The 22,180-nt window shown below is 40.3% G+C and overlaps 1 protein-coding gene across 2 annotated transcripts in view; it reads left to right on the top strand.

Moving 5' to 3' along the window:
• The window catches only part of csmd3b (CUB and Sushi multiple domains 3b), a 291,556-nt gene that overhangs the window by 158,775 nt on the left and 110,601 nt on the right, over window positions 1-22,180 (top strand). For both annotated transcript variants that reach the window (XM_089023141.1, XM_089023140.1), the window contains exons 8-10: window positions 886-973; window positions 1,090-1,214; window positions 11,074-11,195. In XM_089023141.1, the coding sequence (XP_088879267.1) occupies window positions 886-973; window positions 1,090-1,214; window positions 11,074-11,195 (335 nt within the window). The remainder of the gene's footprint in view (window positions 1-885; window positions 974-1,089; window positions 1,215-11,073; window positions 11,196-22,180) is intronic.

Below are 22,180 nucleotides of genomic sequence, written 5' to 3' on the forward strand. Positions count from 1 at the left end.
GGTGTCCCATTTTAGCGGATTTAGGGCCTCAATAGGTATTGTTATTTTCAAGTTATTTGTATGATCTTCCAATGTATAATCAGGGCAACATCTTTTTCCTCTCCTGAAGGGAGAAACGTGTGCTAGCTGGCGTACCGCATCGCAAACACAACACACCATGGGGTTTTTATTTATTCACACAATGATATTCCAAAGGTTTAAAGTGGGGGAGATAAAAGAAGTTTTGCACTTTAATCTGTGATTCTCGCCTTAACGCGAAGATCTTATTCTTCAGACGGATGATTGTGTTTTTGCTGAATTTTTACGGGTGTTTTTTTTGTTTAAAATTTCAGTGGTGAGCTACCTGTGGGCTACTTTAGTTTGTTTAGAGTTTTTTTTTTGGTCTCCGGCTGTGTCAGTTTTGATTCACGCTAATACTATTGTAAAGTAAAATTAGAGCGTGTACTCAGTACAGACTTTAGCCTAAGCAGCTACTTGTGCAGCTACTTGTTCATTAGTCACAAATGAATTATTATCGCCTTCTGACAATGCTATCTTAGACAAATGAGACTTAGCATAGCTTTGTGTTGCCAAGACGACTCGTGACGCCCGAGTTTGACCACGCGTGTAGGATAGTTTGTGTTTTTCGTTTCTGAAATAAGAAAATTCAGAAAATGGCAGCGCTTACCCCAACTTTGCTGCTGTGACATGGTTAGCAAAACCCATTTATGAAATGGTCAATTGTCCCTGTTTTTCAAATTGTATTCTCCCTTTTGTTTTATTTCGCCCATCTGCTTGCTAATGCATGAACCATTACCCCCTAAAAACTGTTTCTTTGTTTGTATGTTTAATGCTAGCTACTTCTTAGCTCTTGATCTGTGTCCCTATTTTTCTGCGTCCCTGCAGTAAATGAAGGTGGTGTGCGACAGGCGTCAAACTCCTGCCCCGACCCGGGAGAGCCAGAGAATGGTAAACGCCATGGCAACGACTTCAGGTACTGTCCCCTCTAGCCGTCACAAATGAACTAAGTCGGCTTCCAGCGCAGTTTTTTTTTTTTCAAAATGTTTTATTTATCTGTTCACTTCTGTTTTTGTTTTGTTTTCAACTCAGTATCGGCAGCGTGGTGCAGTTCAGCTGTGACGAAGACTACGTCCTCCAAGGCAGCAAAAGCATCAGCTGTCAGCGGGTGGCAGAGGTCTTCGCAGCCTGGAGTGACCACAGGCCTGTCTGCAAAGGTAAAATAAATAAATATAAGAAAAACCCAAACACATTTTGGAATGAAGCTCTCATATTTCATATTTTCAATTACCGAATACATTTGTGAATGGCAGTGAATGAGTTAAAAAGTAAAAAAAATAAAAACACAATTAGATAAAATCGTAATTTGTTCATCAGACCGTCATTAGACATTTAATCTGACAACCGACAAGGTCAGGGAACCTCAACCAGGTCTGACTTTCCATCTCTTGATCAGCCGAAATCGACCTAAACAAAGATATGAGGAGCTCCCCGATTGGGTTCCAGATAGGTCCACAACAATCAACCTTATTATCTAAGTCATTATTAGACTTCTCGATTCCTTACGATTGGCAATTCAAGATGGTTAACGCCTGTTAGGGAATCATCATCATCACCAAAGACAAAATAATGAGCCTTTCAACGCCTGCCATTAAATCTCGGGCGTGACGACCGGTTGATAATAATAACAATAATAATACATTTCATTTCTAAGTGCCTTTCAAAACTCTCAAGGTCACTTTACATTCACAGGAATAGTTTTTCTGTGGGCGAGCAGCGGCAGCCACACAGGCCAGCGTGCATTCAACCCAGAATAACTCAAATAGATAGAAAGCTAGCTAGTTAGCTAATACATAGCTAATAGATAGCCAGTCAGATAGCTAGCTGGATAGCTAGTCAGCTAATAGATAGATAGCTTAATAGGCTAGATAGGCAGCCATCTAGCTAACTCAAATAGATAGAAAGCTTGCTAATACATAGCTAATAGATAGCCAGTCAGATAGCTAGCTGGATAGCTAGTCAGCTAATAGATAGATAGCTCAATAGGCTAGATAGGCAGCCATCTCGCTAACTCAAATAGATAGAAAGCTAGCTAGCTAATACATAGCTAATAGATAGCCAGTCAGATAGCTAGCTGGATAGCAAGTCAGCTAATAGATAGCTCTATAGGCTAGATAGGCAGCCATCTAGCTAACTCAAATAGATAGAAAGCTAGCTAGCTAATACATAGCTAATAGATAGCCAACCAGATAGCTAGCTAGATAGCTAGTCATCCAATAGATAGATAGCTTGATAGGCTCGATTGGCAGCCAGCTAGCTAACTCAAATACTAGATAGAAAGCTAGCTAGGTAATACATAGCTAATAGATAGCCAGCCAGATAGCTACCTAGATAGCTAGTCAGCTAATAGATAGATAGCTCAATAGGCTAGATAGGCAGCCAGCTAGCTAACTCAAATAGATAAAAAGATAGCTAGCTGATACATATCTAATAGACAGCCAGCCAGATAGCTAGCTAGATAGCTAGTCAGCTAATAGATAGATAGCTCAATAGGCTACATAGGCAGCCAGCTAGCTAACTCAAATAGATAAAAAGATAGCTAGCTAATACGTATCTAATAGACAGCCAGCCAGATAGCTAGCTAGATAGCTAGTCATCTAATAGATAGATAGCTTGATAGGCTAGATAGGCAGCCAGCTAGCTAACTCAAATACTAGATAGAAAGCTAGCTAGCTAATACATAGCTAATAGATAGCCAGCCAGATAGGTTAGGCGCCCCCCATACTTTGAGGATGTTGCATCGTGGCCATGATTTGTTTGCAATAAAGCAGTCGCCTTATGAGCAAGTGCACAGCGGGCAACTTTGTTTGACATGACAAAGTGCTCCGTGCTGCTCTGGCAGTTGTTGCTTAGTAACAAGGCCATGACGTGCTCGGCCTCGCCTCACCATGTACACTGCTGGAATAATATACTCTAGATAACGTTCAACCGCAGATAATTTGAATCGGCCATCCTCCTTCGCGTTATCGTATGCACTGTGCGTTCATCATATTTATGCGGCTTAGGGAATACAGGTCCAACGGTGTGACCAAAGTCGCCACTTTCGATGGTTTCCAGCTATTTTAGTTGTCATTTAGAACAGGTATCAAGGGACTCTTAACAGGGTGTACAATCGAACCCCTTGACCACGTCGTTCGGAGGAAATCTAGACCTCATAGCGGTCGTTCGTCAGAACGATTTTCAATAAAATGGCCGCCAAGTAGGACATATACAGTCTAAGCATGTATAGAAAATATATAGAAAGAATATATATAAAGAAAATATATATATATATGGTATAAAATATATAATATGGTATAAATATGTCCAAGTTTGTCAGTTTCATATTCTTTGTCAGTTTCATATTCTTTTTTTCCCCAATCTAGAAATGGGAATGATGCAAGGATATATGTACGTATATTTATATTATTGTAATGTATATTTATAATATATCTATTTATATTTATGTATATTTTTGAAAAAAAATGCATAGAAGCTGTGTGTAAAATTCAATGAGATTAGATGAGCCTTAATTTGTCCCACAGTGGAGAAATTTACATTTCACAGCAGCAAAAACAAAATACCGGAGCTGCTGTAAAGGCAGCCAGTCTCGCGGCGCCATCTTGAAGTCAAAAACAAAACAAAACAAAAACAAATACAAATAACAGGATGAATAGAACCAAAATATGCATCTCAGCATGGCAGTGTTGCTTCGAGGACAGCAGTCACTTGCCATGCTGAGAAGAAAAATAAGACTTTTCAGGTACAGTATTTGCATTACGGGGGCAAACTCAACCCTGGAAACTTTAAGATCTGTCAATCGAAATAGAAATAAAAATATGCTGGTGTGATTCTAATAGACTCTTTTTGATTGGCTAATACATTGAGCAACCAGCATCGTTTAGATTAAGCCTCCACCCGAAAAATCTAACAGCCTTGCCATTATACCGCAAACGCTCATAATTCCTTTAAGCAATTTTAGTCGGTGCAAACACGACTGCATCTGCAGAGTGGAGGGTTAAGTGGGGGGGGGGGGGGGTTATTGTGGGCGGATTACACTGTCAGCACACGTAGCATCACGGCGGACTCTGGCGGTGAATGTAAATGTCTCTTCAGCTCTTGTTCTTTGTCGCCAAATAAGCCGAATTGAGCAAAACGGGAATTTGAATTTTCTTAGTATGACAAAATAGCTATGTATATGCTATCTATTAGCTATTTAGCAAGCTAGCTATCTATTTAACTAGTTATCTATTAGCTATATAGCTATCTGGCTGACTGGTTATATAGCTAGCTACCTATTAGCTATCTAGTATCTAGCTATTAGCTAGCTAGCTAGCTTTCCACCTATTTGAGTTACTTCCGTCTTGAGTGAACGCTGGTGAGAATGTTTAATGGCGGGAGATCTCAAAATCCATCTTTCAAATTGTTGACGCTTTAGGCAGAAAATACAAATTGCCACCAAATACAGTGAGCGCTATTTGTGTGTTAGCACCACTCCAAAGGAGCCTTCTATCGGGAATGTATCTGCTATCTATTATCTATTTATTTGCTATTTATTAGCTAGCTAGCTAGCTATTAGCTGACTGGCTGTAAACTGTCTAGCTGGCTAGCTGTTGGCTAGCTGGCTATCTATTAACTATTTATTCACTATCCATTAGCTAGCTAGCTAGCTTTATATCTATTTGAGTTACTTCTGGGTTGAGTGAACGCTGGCGCATGTGGCTGCCGCTGCTTACCCACAGAAAAAAATATCCTGTGACTGTAAAGTGACCTTGAGAGTTTTGAGAGGTGCTTAGAAATCAATCATGTATTATTATTATTATTATTATTATTATTATTATTATTATTATCTGGGGTGAGGCGGTCATTTATTAATACCCACGTCACGTCCGGGCATGCTCATCAGGTCGGCGTGCACTGAGCATGTTTGCTATTGTCATACAAGCAAACCAAATTCAATGGCGAGGTGGGGTGATTATTATTCAGTAGTTCTGCAACTCAACGAGAATAAATCGTCCTTACGTCTACACTGACGCCGTTTTTTTTTTCGAGGCAAATGGATAAATGTAGCAAATGTGGCATGTTGATGAATGGACAGATGGCAAGGCCATCGAGCCAAACCTGCATGTGTGTGTGTGTGTGTGAATACACTGCTAGGACAGTTCAGTCAACCTCCTTCAACCTCGAGCCTGAATGAAAGATGCCTCATTGTAGGTGTGTAAAATAAAAGGAGTAGAGGGGGGGATTTCTCCCTCTTAGGCAAGTTTTTGGTAGGCGCCATTCACAGTCGTCCGTTGAGACACCTTTCCGTCTTAATGATGTAATCAATCAGTCGATTGGTCCGTCTCTACTTATATCGATGAGCAGCTTCTAAGGCCTCATTTGGGAGTACCTAGCACAGAGAAGGAAAAAAAGAAAATCTTATATTGGACTCGAAACTTTTTATCATTCACAGACGGGCTGCAAAAATGTACGCTGTATAACTTTGAGTATATGTTCTTGTTGGAAAGGGGTAAAAAGAATTGACAGGCAAAGTCATGACTAGATTTAGGCTGCTGTATTAGCCGAGTCACTTGTTGGGATGCTAACCGGGTTCAAGAACCTCTGATGCATTTTTTTCTTCTTTATTTTATGTGTCCTAAAAATGCCCTCAAACGCTTTTTCACAAGAGCAAACAGTTTTTTTTCAGCCGTCATCTGTACTTGAAGGTTTGCACCTCATCCGAAGAGCTTCATCAGCGAACTAACGATGTGCTGGTAACTCTGGCCCTATATATATCCCGAATGGACAGAGGTGGCGATGCCAGGCCTCTGCTCTGATAGGTCCCTGCTTCTAAGGTTGGGGGGAACAGTGGACTACTCCCTAGAGCCAATCTGATTACGGCTAATGTTCTATCCCTGGCTCTGATTGCCTCATTAGCCCTGGTATCACCTCATTAGCCTGACTAAGCCTATGTGGTAACGACCTAAGAGGTCTGTCGTATGCTTATTTTTTTTGCCATAGGACCCTTTTTTGTTTTTCAGAAACCAGGGCCAGCACAAACACTTTTTTTTCACAAGATGGAAATGAGCATACCTGCTGGGCTTTCTCGTCATGTCCTTGAAATGAAATACTTGAATAATGCATTTGCTTTAATTACACGTCGCGCGTCTGATGGTGAAATGGCCATTCTAAAGAACACTCGGTAGGTGTTGATTTATGACCTCAAACACCACGAATGATACTTATTTTAAAAGCAGAGAGAGAGGATCAAAGCATCCTTTTCACCAGTGGATCAGGGATGTCATGGTGAAATGTGCATGTCTGCTACATGATAAATGTTTAAAGCAAACATGAAGCTGCAGCATGCATTGACGAAAAGACATTGTCTCATATCTCCCGTCACACGTAAATCCACTTCAATTCCAAGCTGTGACAGTTCCAAACCGAATCAACAGGAGGGCAGTTTGCAAATGTATCTTTCCGACACAATGAACACAATGCGTGTCAATTGAAACCGAGAAGGTCCGGAATAAGCTTCATCAGTGTGCAAAATGTTGACAGTCCCGGATGATGGAATGTGATATTAGCAATTCCCTCCCGTGGTGACATTAAAAAACGGGACGAGTCAGAAAGGATTTCCTCAGTCTCGTCAGTGGAGCGGAGCTGTGACAGAAGCCCACCAGTGAAGCTGCCTCCCCTGCCACACCCTGCGATGCTGTGGATTGCCCATGACGCACAGCGCCCTGTTAGGATCCCCCCCCACCCACCCCCTGCCCAGCTTTTTTCAAACATCTGTGTAAGCTCTCAGTCATACAGGAGTGGTCCATCGATGAAAGTGTTTCTAGTACCAGCACAACTTTAGTTAGCTGACCAGGCAGTCAGGAGACTCAACTCCCTCCCAGCCCTGCCCCCCCTGGCCCTTCCCACTGCCACACACTCCCAACTCTGAGTACACGCTAAACCCTGTGCTATCAACCTGAACTCTAATTTTTTTTTTTTTTTTCTGCAGGACCTCACTACAACCTTTTTTTTTTGCATTACTACACTACATCACTTTACATATGACACTACGTCACTTTACATTCACAAATTACATGTATTGTCTGTTGTCAATAGTATGTCTTTTTTAGCCACACTTTAAATGCCTTGCACGCTGGGTCCGAGAGGACATTAATTTCATCTGTGCTGTATGTCATGCATATTAGCATATTTGACAATAAAGCTGACTTTGACTTTGACTTTTGACTTTGAAGCTTTTCGGATGAGGACTGAAACGTCCAATACTTTCAAAGAAGTACAGATGACGGCTGAAGAAACATTTTAACCGATCAACGATCAAAACACCCAATATGCGCCGTCCGTGCCCTTTCACGGCAAACATAATGGGTGCTGTCACCCCGACGTCATCACGCCTCTATTGAGTCGCGGTATCTGCTTGAACGCTCAAGTCAAATGCATCCATTTTGCTTGACTTGCTTCAAAAAACACAATTGATCAAAGCCACTGAATGTAGAACAATCGATCGTCCTGGTGCGCGACGCATTCACTACGAGGGACCGACCAGGAGTCTAACAAACCTTGATTCTCAATCAGCTATGTGGCCGTTTCCTGCCCAGGAAGCCTGTTGAGCTTCCTTGGTGTTCCTGTGCGGCACTTGGATGAAATAGATTGCTGAGGGGGTCCCGAGGTTCAAGTACCACTCACTAATCTTGAAGGCCGGAAGCCCCCGGTGAGACCATGCGGACCTTGAAAAGCACACTTGGCAAATAATGGATTCTCCGCGAGCATGGAGATCTTTCTCAAACGTCATGTAATGCATCTAAAAAAAGTACATGTACAGTATATATACATATATAGTGACACCTCGGTTTAACAATCCCCTGAATTATGTTCTTTTCGGTTTACAAACGTTAAATTTATGCAAATTTAATCTTGGCATACAAACTATTTTTGGGGATACACACGGAGCTGCCATAATGAGTGATGTGTCGTTCGCGAACGCGTCCGTTCTAACAAGAAAGCAGCCGATTTGGTTTTGTCCTCTATTCTCCGCCCCCAGTCTTTGATTAACGTGATTGGTCAAGAACGCAGTACTGAGGGTGCTTTAAACATTAAAGAGACAGGCAGACGACAGAAAGAGAGAGGGAAAATGGATATAAAACAGTGAAATTTGGACTCGTTTCAACTTTGATAGTTCAAAGGCAGAGTGTGGACTGCAAGGTTTAAATATCCCATCAATCAGGCTCCACAAACAACCTCCACAAACCATCTGTACACTTGATGCAAAAAGCTATCAACCCAGCTAAACAGAACACAATTTTTCAAAAAGAAAATTATATTTTATGGGGACCTGGGAACGGTTTATTCTCATTTTAATGGTTTTCTATGGGAAATTAATTTTTGCGATGCACACTTTTCACCTTACACACTCTGTCTGGGAACCAATTAAGTTCGTAAACCAATGTATCACTGTATATATATTTTTTATATGAAAAAGTTGCTTTTTACAGGCTGAAAGACAAGACAAAAGCGACGCAGAGTCATGAAAGAGCCGCAATTCTTTTCATGTTGTTACTAAGGCAGCACAGCGCCCGGTCGCATTACAGCATGCCGGTGGTGTGGCCATCCATTCAGGTCGCCCTGATTAAGCTGTCAAAGTGCACGCATGCATACTTTGTCACATGCAGATGCACAGTCACACACACACGAGCCAGCGGACAAATAGGCACGCACACTTCCACACCCGAAAATACAGGCCGTTTCGGTATGGGTGGACGGATTGCAGCGAGGCAAACATGGGAGAGAAGGTGCTTTGTAGATGAGAAAAGTAATCAGTCAGGGGCCAGTTGAGATGAAGCTAACGGACTTTGGGTCACCACCACATACCTCGCTGCAATCCACCGTCCGAATGGGTGTCTGACTTGGCCCATAAAGCACTTTGTGGGTGCACACACCTGCACGAAACACCCGGGGTGTTGATTCGGTGCGCTCTTGCTTTTTTTTTTGTTGTTGTTTTCCTCAACTGTCAAAGGTTGATTGGATTAGTTTGAATTAGCCTTTATTAGTGTTGCAGTCGAGATATGTACATTTCACAGCAGCAAAGTAATGAAAGTAATAGGAAAGGAAAGGAAAGAAAAGGAAAAAGAAGTAGAAAAACAATGTCAAAACAATAAAAAATAAACTAAATAAATAATGTGACACAACACAAAGGACACAGACAGATGAAAGAGGAGAGGATCAAAGTATCCTTTTCACCAGTGGATCAGCGATGTATGCTGAAATGTGCACATCTGCTACGAGCTAAGTTTTGAAAGCCAACACGAAGCTGTAGCATCTATTGTTGTCTTACATCTCCTGTCCCTTGTAAATCTGCTTCAATTCCAAGCCGCAACAATTCCACATACGCGTACACAACATGATGTATTTATACTCACAGCTAATTTTACAACTTATTATTCTTGATATGTAACCATGTATTGTATGTTATTATTATTATTATTATTATTATTATTATTATTATTATTATTATTATTATTATTATATATATATATATATATATATATATATATTATTATTATTATTAATAATAATAATAATAATAATACATTTCTAAGTGCCTTTCAAAACTCTCAAGGTCACTTTACAGTCACAGGCTTAGTTTTTCTGCGGGCATGCAGCCGCAGCCACACACGCCAGCATTCACTCAACCCAAAAGTAACTCAAATAGATAGAAAGCTAGCTTGTTAGCTGATAGGTAACTAATAGCTAGATAGATAGATAGATAGATAGATAGATAGATAGATAGATAGATAGATAGATAGATAGATAGATAGATAGATAGATAGATAGATAGATAGCAATTACAGAGCTAGCTCACTAGATAGCTAGCCAGCTAGATAGCAAAGAGAGAGTTTCTGTTTGTATAATTATATTATGGTTAATTCTATACTCCATTTGAACCTATTTGATACTCTGTTTTGATTTGATTTTGATTTAAAAAATATATATATATATATATATAATATAAATATCTGTTTATTTGGGCTATTATTACATTATTATTTTTTTAAAAAGTGTTGAACTCCACAGGCACGTCTTGCCAGATAAAAATAAATAAATAAATGAACATGTGACTAAGTATCTGCTGGTCAATAAATATTTCATAGGGACAAAGTCAGTCAAAAAAATCTAATCTAATACTTCATCTAATTTATTAATATCTGTAAATGTCAATTGATCTGATTAATTGTTGGACGATGCACAACTCGATTTGAAATATCTCAACAGCACAGGTTGCCCTCGTCTTTTAGGCTGTTTGAATTGTTCGGATTCTTTTTTTTTTTTTTTTTTTGTGTAGACCACAATATGGCGACAAGGCCCCCCCATTGACAACATACAGGATTTGCATTGGCAACAATGTCTTCTTTTTGTTCCTGTTCCACTCGCCATGCGCCACGCGAACAAACTAATTAAGGAACGAAACGCCGCTTCAAACCAAGCAGAAAATTGCCTCCCGACGCGGTACGGGACAAACCAAGGACGTCGCGAGCTGCGCTTCTTGATTGTCACAGTATACGCTGCTTCAATGAGGGTTTATTTGCTATGTTAACGATGACTGTGTGTCATTTTCAGACTCGTTTATTATGTCATACGGCTGTGAATTAAAATTTCCAAATAATTGGGCTGTATCTTTGAATGATGGTCTGAATTAATCCGCTAATGCAGTCCGTTCATTCAACCGTTTTCTTTTAAACTTGTTCGGCTTGCATGGGATCTGGACATTATTTTACTTGACTTTAGGTAAGAGCCATTTAACCCATAAATGGCCGCCGGCCAAGTGCTAGCACATCCGTCCTTCCATCCATTAGCTGATCCGCTTTATCCTTACGAGGCTCGTGGGCGTGCTTGAGCCAATCCCATCTGTCTTCGGGCGCACCTTGAACGCATTTTTGTGACGGTCTTGATAGCTTCAATTTTTAACCCTTTCCATTTGCCTGCTCTGCGATATTCAAACAGATAAAAAATTGAAAACCGACCATTTTTCTATTTCCACAGTCAAGACGTGCGGAAGTAACCTTCAGGGACCGTCGGGGACCTTCACCTCGCCCAACTTCCCGATTCAATATGAGAGCAACGCGCAGTGTGTTTGGATCATCACGGCTTCAAACCCGAATAAGGCAAGTGTCCCATTATTTATGAAAAATATATTGCAGTCCTCATGTTCCAGGATTTTTTTAGCTTAAAGGACAACCGACGCCACTGGACAAATTGTGTCCATAATTTGTCAAATCACTTCAAATGACTTCTACTGAGCGTATTTTACAAAAATTCCACTGCATATAGCTATACGTATTTTACATTTTAAGACGCATTGAATATTCAGGAAGTCTTGTTTTCGAGTTAGTGACGATTTCTGACGTGACATCAGGAACGCCCCTGACCGATAAAGCGACACACAATGCATTTTGGGTACTTTGTTTGGTCTGAAAACTTTCTGTTGATCCGTGGTGATGGCGATATTAGAAGGAAAACACAGAAATAATGCGATGGTGAATCGTTGTGTGTTGCACATGTATTTGACACAAATTCCCAGCAGACAAATCAGCCCATTTCCAACGAAGCTTGTGCGCCATCTCGTGCATTTTCTGGGTGCTACATTGGAGTCCAGATATCAATAATACGATACGGAATGACTTCTTTAATTGATTGCAAACATTTATGTTTTCCTCTTCAGAACTATTCATAACTGGATGAGTAATAAGAAACATCATCTCCGAATTTGAAGCCATTGTTATGATTCTAAGCAAGGCAAGACGTCCTGGCGTGATGTCACGAACATGGGGGCGGGTCCTTCCTTAACTGGCCATTTCCGAGGTCATTTTGAAGTAGTTTTGCGACACTTTAACTCATTTTTATTGGTGTTTTGAATTTGACTAAAAATATCAGCCTTCGTGTTTTGAGTACTTCAGATGCTATAAAACGTTTTTCTGATGTCAGTTAGGAAACAAAAAAATGGTGTCGGTTGTCCTTTAAATACTGTGAAGGATTGGATTGGATTAGCTTTGATTAGTCTCGCAGTGGAGAAATTTACATTTCACAGCAGCAAACTTATGAAAGGAAAAGGAAAGAAAGAAGTAGAAAAACAAAATACAGGAACTCCTATAAAGGCAGCCATTGTCACTGTGCCATCTTGAATTCAAAACAACAACAAAAAAGCTAAATATCGAATTCACAACACAAAAGACACAGTTATTCAATATTAAGCACTTTCTGCACCCTCTTTGTTATATGATGCAGATGAAAGAGAAGAGGATCAAAGCGTCCTTTTCACCAGTGGATCAGGGATGTCATGGTGGAATGTGCACATTACATTGCAGTGCAAGCAAACATTGTGTGGCATTTATACTCACACCGATTCATTCCCAGTCTTCGTTAACCTTTTCATTATACAGTGAGACCTCAACTTACGAACTTAATTGGTTCCCAGACAGAGTGTGTAAGGCGAAAAGTGTGTATCTAAAAAAAAAAATTCCCATAGGAAACCATTAAAATGGGAACAATCCGTTCCCGGGTTTCCATAAAATATACTTTTCAACTAAATAAGCCTTAAAACTACACACAACATACCTTATTCTATGTATAATAAATGTGCTATTGTATTGTAATGAAAGAAATACACTTCATTGTATCATAAAGTCACTTTATTTACATTTGTGATGGTCATTTATGGCTTGATGGAATGGCGTTGGAGGTTGAAGGTCAAAGGGATTTGCTGTTTGGAAAGAGAGGCGCATTACATGAGGACTGTAATTAAAGAAATAAGCTGCTGTAAAATAAAGTTTTATTTCCCTTTTTGATGGTCGTTGATGGCTTATGGAAGGAGAGTCACCTTCCATAAGGACTGTTGGTAACTTAACCTCTGGTGCTGTTCGGTCGTGTGCTTCCGCCGAAGATCACTCCGCCAGCCGTGGTGGGTGTGTATTATGAAAATAGTGCTTATTATAAGGTTTAATTTTCATAAATGTGACGTTTGTAAGACGAAAAGTTTGTAAGATAAGGTGTTTGTAAGTTGAGGTCTCACTGTACTGTACATTGAACTCCGCAGAGGCAGAAACGAAACGGTAGTCCGTCTAAGATAACATCTACTGTAACTTTAATGCGCATACAAGCATGTACACGCTTAGTTCATTGACATGTTTTAAATAATTGAAAAATCTCATTTGGTCATTGTTGTTGAGTACCATGCGCTGATTCGAGACATCAAGTCGTGGGCTGTGCGATGGCTCGGCCTCGTGGAGGTGCCTGGAATGGAATGTGGTTGCTATTCGTGAAATGCGTGCAGCCGTGTCATTGTTGCATCAGAAACGCAATCGCTTTTGAACACACGCCAGCGCACAGATTCCTAACACAATTTCTCCGGAGCGTAAAAGCAACTTTCCAAATATATCTCTTGCTTGACCTGAGTGCTGTATAGTCCATCACTACATATCGTTTCACCTGTCATTTATGTGCACAAATGTGTCTACTCCAGTGCCAGGGTTTTTGTCCTTGTCACTGGAATTCCAGGACCCACAGAATATGGAGTTTTAGAACTACATAAACATTCAATGCAACCTAAGAAACCTTGAACTATCTTTTTTCATCAGAAAAAAAACATGTTAATTCCTAAATGATATGGGTCTGGAGTTATATGGGCTTGAAATGAGGGCAGCTGTACAGAATACAATGCAATACATACATGTTGGTTTATATAGCGCTTTCACAACAGCTAAAGCCGAAACAGAGCCCTAATATGAAAAAATAACATAATAATGATAATATAATAATACATTTAATTTCTAAGCACCTTTCAAAACTCTCAAGGACACTTTACAGTCACATGATATTTTTTCTGCGTGTGAGCAGCGGCAGCCACATGCGCCAGCGTTCACTCAATCCGGAACTAACTCAAATAGAAAGCTATCTAGCTATTAGATACAGTAATAATAATAATACATTTAATTTCTAAGCGCCTTTCAAAACTCTCAAGGACACTTTACAGTCACATGATATTTTTTCTGCGTGTGAGCAGCGGCAGCCACACGCGCCAGCGTTCACTCAATCCGGAACTAACTCAAATAGAAAGCTATCTAGCTATTAGATACAGTAATAATAATAATCCATTTCATTTCTAAGCGCCTTTCAAAACTCTCAAGGACACTACAGTCACAGGATATTTTTACTGCGGGTGAGCAGCGGCAGCCACCCGCGCCAAGGTTCACTCAACCCGGAAGTAACTCAAACAGATGGAAAGCTAGCTAGCTAGCTAGTGGATACAATAATAATATGTTTCATTTATAAACGCCTTTCAAACGGAAAAAGGAAATGCTTCCCCCTTGTGGAAAAGATTGCCAGAGGCCATGGCCAGCGCTTTATCGGCACCCAAACAAGAAAAACACAATTTCCCGAATACATTTGTGAATGGCCATGAATGAGTTAAACCGAATGTAATTTTTTCACCAATTTTCGGCAGTGTGATTTTATCTTCAACTTGCGAGCAATGCAGTATATGGAATGTTTGTTTTAATCCCCCTGCTTGCAAAAAAAAGACATTTTCTCCATTAAAAAATGGAACTGTCCTAATAGTTAAATAATAAGATGTCATTGTATTTTCGTGCGTGGGCCACAATAAAAACGAAGACATTTTAATACAATCCTCACAGCAGCCGACGATAAAGGGATGACACGTGAGTGACAAATCCTTTAATTTCACTCCTAATATCCTTCATTCTTCATTTATTATTTTTTTCTTTACATCCTGGCACTTTTTATCTCGTGTTCATATGAGACTCATGTGAATTGGCACGTGAAAGAAAGATTCATGGTTTTAAACCACAATATGGAAATGGGACCCTATTTCTCGTGGATATTATATCACCGCCGTCACTCAAGTGTCATTCGCTTTCCCACCGGGGTTCAATTCGCAGAAGATTCCAGAAAAGCTTTTAAAGCCATACAGCATTAGTCTTTCAAATGGAAGGGATACTTATCCGACATGTCGTATATTTTTTCAAGTTCAGAAACAATACGGTAACTTTACGTGAGTTCAGAATAACCCAGCTCTAGTTTGTACTTTTAAACCATTTCTTAACTCATTCACCGCCAGACATGTTAAAAAATGTGTCCATTCCAGTGCCAGGGTTTTTGTCATTTTCACTCGATTACCAGGACCCAAAGAATATTGAGTTTTCAGACTACATAAACACTCAATGCAGCGTAAGAAACCTTAGACTCTTTTCTTTCATCAGAAAAAGAGTTAATTCCTAAATTATATTGGTCTACAGTTATATGAGCTTGAGATGAGGATGGCTGTACAAAATACAATGTCACATCATGCATATTGGTTAATATAGGGCTTTAACAACAGCTGAAGCTGGATTAAAGCGCTAACATGGATAAAAGAGAAATGCTGCCCCCTTGTGGAAAGGAAAAAAACATCGCCAGAGGCCATGTCCAGCGCTTTATCGGCACCCGAACAAGAAAAACTAAACCCGAACAAATTGGGGAATGCCCCTCTGTGTCACATTTTCAATTCCCGAATAAATTTGTGAATGGCAGTGAATGAGTTAAAAACCACAAAAGTTAAAAAGTTCGTCAGAAAGAAAAGACTTAGTTCCTAAATTACATGGGTCTGGAGTTATCTGAACGTGAAATGGGGGCGGATGTACAATAGTCAATGCTGCCTCCTTGTGGGAGGAAAAAAATGCTGACCGATGCTTCAAACAAATTCGGGAGCGGTGCTTCACATTACGCTTTTCACTTTGCGAATAAATTTGGTAATGGCAGTGAATGAGTTAATAGCTGCAAGTGTGTTTGCGATGGCTTAAAGGACAACCGACACCATTTTTTTGTGTCCTAACTGACATCAGAAAAAAGTTTTATCGCATCTAAAATACCCAAAACTGTCACGATCTGGTTGTCGGCCAACGGGTGGAGCTGTCGGCCCCGCCTGCACCTGCACAGATGTTGGTCGTTCCAAACAGTGACAGTTAAAAGGACTCCCGGCACGACCATTCCGTGTCGGGTCATTGTATGTGTTTGCTTCACCCTGTCAGGTTTGTTTCATCTTGGCAGATCTTTGATACTTTGTACTTTTCTGTTCGGATAAGTTTGATGTATTAGATTTCGTTCCTGCTTACTTTATTTTAATACAATTTGTCAAATACAACCTGCCGCTTCCTCCTGCATGCTTATTTGGGATCCACAACCATCACCACCTCGCAAACCGTGACAAAAAACACGCAGGCTGATATTTTTAGTCAAATGCAAAACACCAATAAAAATGACTTAAAGTATCCCAAAACTGCCACAAAATCAGCTCGGACTGGAGAGATTCAGAAAGTCCCGCCTCCTTGTTCGTGACATCACACCAGGATACTCCTTCACAAACTGCCTTGCTCCAGAATCAAAACAATGACTTCAGCGAGTTCAGATTCGGAGAAGATGCTTTCTTGTTATCCAGTTATGAATATGATTCAAATAGTTCTGAAGAGGAAAGCATAAATGTTTGCAATCGAGAAAAGAAGTCCTTTTGTATCAATTCAAGCCATCTGGACTCCAATGTAGCACCCAGAAAATGCACAAGATGGCGTACAAGCTCCGTTGGAAATGGGCTGATTTGTCCGCTGGGAATTTGTGTCAACTTACAACTTCTTTATGCGTGTTACCGCAATTGGCTGCGACACACAACGATTCACCATAGCGTTATTCATGTAGTTTTACTTCTAATTTCGTCATCAACACGGTGTTTTCAGATGGAAAAAAATGCATTGTGTGTCACTTTCTCGGCCACGGGCGTTCCCTCCATGATGTCACTTAGGGAATCGCCATCAACTCGAAAACAAGACTTCATAAAAATTCAGCGTGAGTCTTAAAACGTAATATATAGCTATATGCGGTGGAATCCTTGTAAAATGCGCTCAGTGGAAGTCATTTGAAGTCATTTTACAAATTATGGACGCAACTTGTCCGGAGGTGTCGGTTGTCCTTTAATGAGCACACTGATGGGTGAAAAAGGAACAGCTTGTGGAGAATATTTGCTCTATTTTTTTTAATGAGCACCAGCATAAGATGAAGAAGAAGAAGAAGAGAAAAAAAGGTGGTCGTGACACCGATCGACGGGGCCTGGAAATTGTCCCCTTCTGAATTCTCCTCGGTTTCTTCATTAGGAGCCCGAAACGATCAAATTACGAGGAGAAGGAAGCGCCGGACGGGTGTCCTGCTCACACGGCCATTTCTGACGATAGGGACCGGCATGTTTCTTCATGCTGACTCGTCTCTCTTCCCTTGGCTGGGGTTAAGTGTTAATGGCCTTCTATGGCTCTCTGACGTTATTGCTTCATTTAGTTTGAGCGGAATGAGCCTTTAGAGCCAATTCATTGCCCCTCTTCTCATTTAACCTTGGGGATGGCGGAGCAGGAAGGCCGTTAGCCGTGCCGCCTACTTCCTCTTCATTCTTCTTCATCCTACCACCCCTTTACCCCCCCCCCCCCCATCACCAGCTCTCCATCGCTCAGCTTTTCATTTGCTCTTTCAATTCGCTCCCCTCATGTGCCCCCGCATGGCCGTCACAGCGAGGCTCGGCCGCCATGTTGAATATTCATTTTTTGACATTTTTGGCGATGGACGTCTTTTCTGAAATGAAGGCACCCGGAATGTATTTGGTTAAAAAATAATCAATTTATCAATTATTGTTATTGAATCACTTCATTTATGACACTTCAAAATACAAAACAAATCTGTCTGACATATTGTGGCACAATGTGGCCCGAAAATGTTATCAGTGGTGGGCCGTCAAGGCCTGTAAGGCCTTCTGTGCTGGCCCAAAAAATATCGGAATCACAGACTAATGTGAATTATATTTTGTCCGTGAATTCTTATTAAGTAATTCCCAATTGTCTTTTAGCTTCTTTTCATTGAATTTCCCCTGTCGTGCTGCTTCCAGATGTGTGTTTTCATATTTAAGCATGTAACCAATCACATTTCAGCCATCATTTGTTACCAGGGTCACAAATCTACCTGGATGCCTTCACAATCAGTTCTGCAGGCCCTGGAGCATAAAATAAATGTCATTGAAACTGTAACTTTAACCAATCAGAGTTCGAATTGGTAACTTAAGACGTCAGACGTTACCAACGTCAGAGTTTTCGCAAAATATGATTTGCTAGTCACTAGCCAATCACTAGTGATAAGAGCATACTGGCCAGAGCTAGCACACTGTATCTGTATGTGAGTTGCATAAGTTGCATAAATATTTTTTGTGTTGATTTAATAGCGGTTTTGTCAACCCATAATGGCTGAAGGAGGGGAAGAAATAATAATAATAGTTGCAGATAAACTTTTACATTTTCAAGGCGGACTTTTCAAGAATAAATGGACATCAAAAATAGCAAATAATATAGTAATTTTATGAGGTTATCATTAATCTATACCTTCATAGTAAAAAATCAAACTGTTTAATGACAGTATTTCTTAAGTTTCCTCAAGTTATTTCCTGGCCAACGTCACCCTCTAGAGGACATGTGGTAAATCACTCCACACTCACAGCTGTGGAGTGATTCAGACGTAGCACTACTGAAGGCCTAGGAGTGACATGCACAGTCCAGCCACTGAATTTTATGTACCAAGCTGAGATTTAAGACTTGCCTGTACCGTATCCTGTTCAAAAAATGTTTCAAAAGACATTTTCTGGTATGAAATATGAATTGTCATAAATGTTCTATTCCTCTCCCCGCTTTACAACACTTTTTCTAGACCCACCTTATTTATTTATTTATGTGGTTATTTTTATTTTATTTTTATGTTTTTGCTGTCACGAGCAAAGGCGGCGCTTCGTCGTGCAGAAATTCCAATTCTGCCGGCTCATTGGTCAGCAACCGCGGAATCATTTGGTGAGAAGCACAAGTGCATGCGGCCAATTAGAAAGGTTGAAGCGCAGGCGGGTCACGGACCGGCGAGAGACGAATGCTTGCATGGCCGACGACCTATTAGAAGGGAGTAGAAGTATGTACACCCGCTTTAGTCAAAATCAGCTTTATTGTCAAATATGCTAAAATGCATGACAGACCCAGCGTGCAAGGCACTTATGATGTGGCTAAAAAAGAGACAATTGACAACAGACAATGCATGTAATTTCTGAATGTAAAGTGAGGGAGTGTCGTATGTAAAGTGACATAGTGTAGTAATGCAAAAACAAAAAGAAAAAGGTTGAAGTTCGGTCTTGCAGGGGAAAAAAGCGGAAAAAAAACTAGAGTTCAGGGCGATAGTACAGCGTGTAGCGTGTACTCAGTGTTCGGTGAGTGTGGCAGTCGGAAGGGGCAGGTGCGGCAGGGCTGGGAGGTAGTTGATTCTCCTGACTGCCTGGTGGCAGAAACTGTCCTTGAGCCACTGGTCTTGGCAACCAAAGGAATTAAATCCCACGTGCTTTAAAAGTCTCGACTCCATACGTCATGGCAGATATGACATGTCGACTCCATTTTGAACCTGCTCGCCTTAGCCGTCTCGTTGCAATGTGTGAAAACTTGTTTTTTTTGGTGCAACACAACAAAAACAGAGCATCTTTTGAAAGCTTGCCATTCGCTATTTTACGATCACTTTTGGCTTTGTGTGAGTGAGTGAGCAATTGCATAAAAGGAGCGACGCTCGCTAAAATCATTTTAATTGACCAAGTATGTTGAACACACAAGGAATTTGTCTCAGGCAGAGTGGAGGCTGCACTAGTATCGCAATCACAAGCAACTATGAGAAACAAAGATGTGACATGATATCATTACCGATAAAGCGCTGGTCAGATCTTTGTCTTCCACGAGGGGGCAGCATTTGCTTTTGGTTCATGTTAGCACTGTTAGCACTATATAAATTAATATGTATGTATTGCATTTTGTACAGCCGCCCCCATTTCAATCTCAGATAACTACAGAGCTATATAATTTAGGAATTAACTCTTTTGTTACAAATGAAAGAAAAGAGTCTAAGGTTTCTTACGCTGCATTTAATGTTTATGTAGTCCTAAAACTCAATATTTTGAAATTCGAGTGATAATGACAAAAACCCTAGCACTGGAATGGACACAGTCTGGCACTGAATGAGTTAATTAAGAATAATAATCATACATTTCATTTATAAGCACCTTTCAAGACTCTTAAGGTCACTTTACAGTCACAGGATAAAGTTTTTCTGTGGATGAGCAGTGGCAGCCACATGCGCCAACGTTCACTCAACCCCAAAGTAACCCAAATAGATAGAAAGCAAGCTAGTTAGCTCATGGATAGCTAATAAATAGGTGATAGATATCCAGTTAGCCAACAGTTAGCCAGCTAGACAGCTAATACATAGCCAGCTAGCTAATGGATAGCTAACAGCCAGTCAGCTAGACAGCTAGCTAGGCAGCTCATGGATAGCTAATACAACATCATTATTAATTGTGACCATTTGTTTCTTTCCTCATTGTTACTCGATATTGAACAGCAAAACCCTGCGATTCGGGTCCCAACAGTATCGCCTCTCTTTAAAAGGGGCAGATTGAAGCCGGGGAGAGGCTTGTGAAGTCCACTAGCGGGATATTGAATCTGGAAATCTCCCCCCACCCCTCAAAAAAAAAAAAAAAAATCCGTTCCAGCAACAGAGCGGAAGAGAGAAAGCGGTCGAACCAAGAAGCAGGCGCGCTTTCAATCTCTCCCCGAGGGTGAAGTCAAGTTTGAAATATTCGTACGCACTTCTCGCCGAGCATCAAAGATGTGCTCATTATTAGAGCGCTCCTCATCCCCCACCGCCCCCTTCCTTCACCCTGCCTCTCCCTGGTGACCATCATCTTTCTCCTTCTCCGCTTTCCTCTTTTTGTTCTCTCTACCGTCTCACTTGAAACAGAACACGTTGGTTGAATAATTTCAGATCAGATTCTCGCTAGCTTTGTGCTTCTCTTCACCTTGATGCTTTCGTGAACTCTTTGGAGGAGTCTCATTCTTGATAGACCTTGGGCTGTTTTTTTTTTTTTACAATTCACTGATAAATTGAGCTTTATTTTTGAGGAGCGGAATGACTTTTTTTCCGCCTAACCGTGGCTCAAAAGAAAGCGATTGCCTTGAGGAAGATTTAGTTGATTTTTACTTGACTTTAAGATCGAGGAAACGGTTTCTTTAGCCGTAAACTGTACTTCTTCGAATGTGTTGGAAATTTCTCTCCTCATCTGAAAAGCTTCGTCAGTGAACAAAAATTGTGCTGGTAGCCTACGACTGAGTGCTTACACAGACGTTTGACTTCAAGTTCTAAATAAACATGAGCGTCATCACGCTGTGGAAAGGGTTTTTTTTTTTTTTTTTTTTTTTCCTGAAATGTATCACCTCAGAGAGAATTCCATGATGATCATGGAATTAGTTACCGTATTTTCTGGTGTATATGGCGGACCCAAAAGCCTTCATTTTCTTCAAACGATAACCCTGTGCCTGATACCCGGGTGTGCCTGAATTGTGAAGTGATATTGAGCCACAACAGGTCTCGCAACTACTGTCAGCAGCCCCCGGACTCCATTTCCCCCTTAGAAGAAGTATCGCATGGTCCATGCAGGGATATATAACAGTGTTTCATTACAATAATATCTTAAATATCTTCAAATATGACTAACCTCCGGGTAGAGTGAACGCTGGTGCGCATGGCTGCCAGTGCTCACCCGCACAAACTAAAAATACCATGACTGTAAATTGTCCTTGAGAGTTTTGAAAGGCGCTTAGAAATGTAATATTATTATAATAATATGTAAATGTATTATTATTATTATATATAAACTTATTATTACAATAATATATAAATGTATTATTATAATAATATATACATGTATAATAATAATAATAATAATAATAATTATTATTATTATTATTATTATTATTATTATTATTATTATTATTATTATAATGACTTTACAAAGTGGATTTTTTTCTGGTTTTCGACATAATTTTCTGTTTTTACTACAATGATTAGAAATTGAATATGTGGCTTTTTTTACTTGTTTTTGCTTGTTAGTTTCTTAAGAAAAACAAAATTAGTTTATTTCAGAAAATTTTTAGGGCCAAAATATTTCATGAAAATCTTTAGGGCAGAGGTACCCCGGACCGGAACGGTGCGTGGCCCA

The sequence above is a fragment of the Hippocampus bargibanti genome, linkage group LG20, assembly GCF_051943395.1.
Source record: "Hippocampus bargibanti isolate YZ-2025 linkage group LG20, ASM5194339v1, whole genome shotgun sequence".
In the NCBI taxonomy this organism is placed as follows: domain Eukaryota; kingdom Metazoa; phylum Chordata; class Actinopteri; order Syngnathiformes; family Syngnathidae; genus Hippocampus; species Hippocampus bargibanti.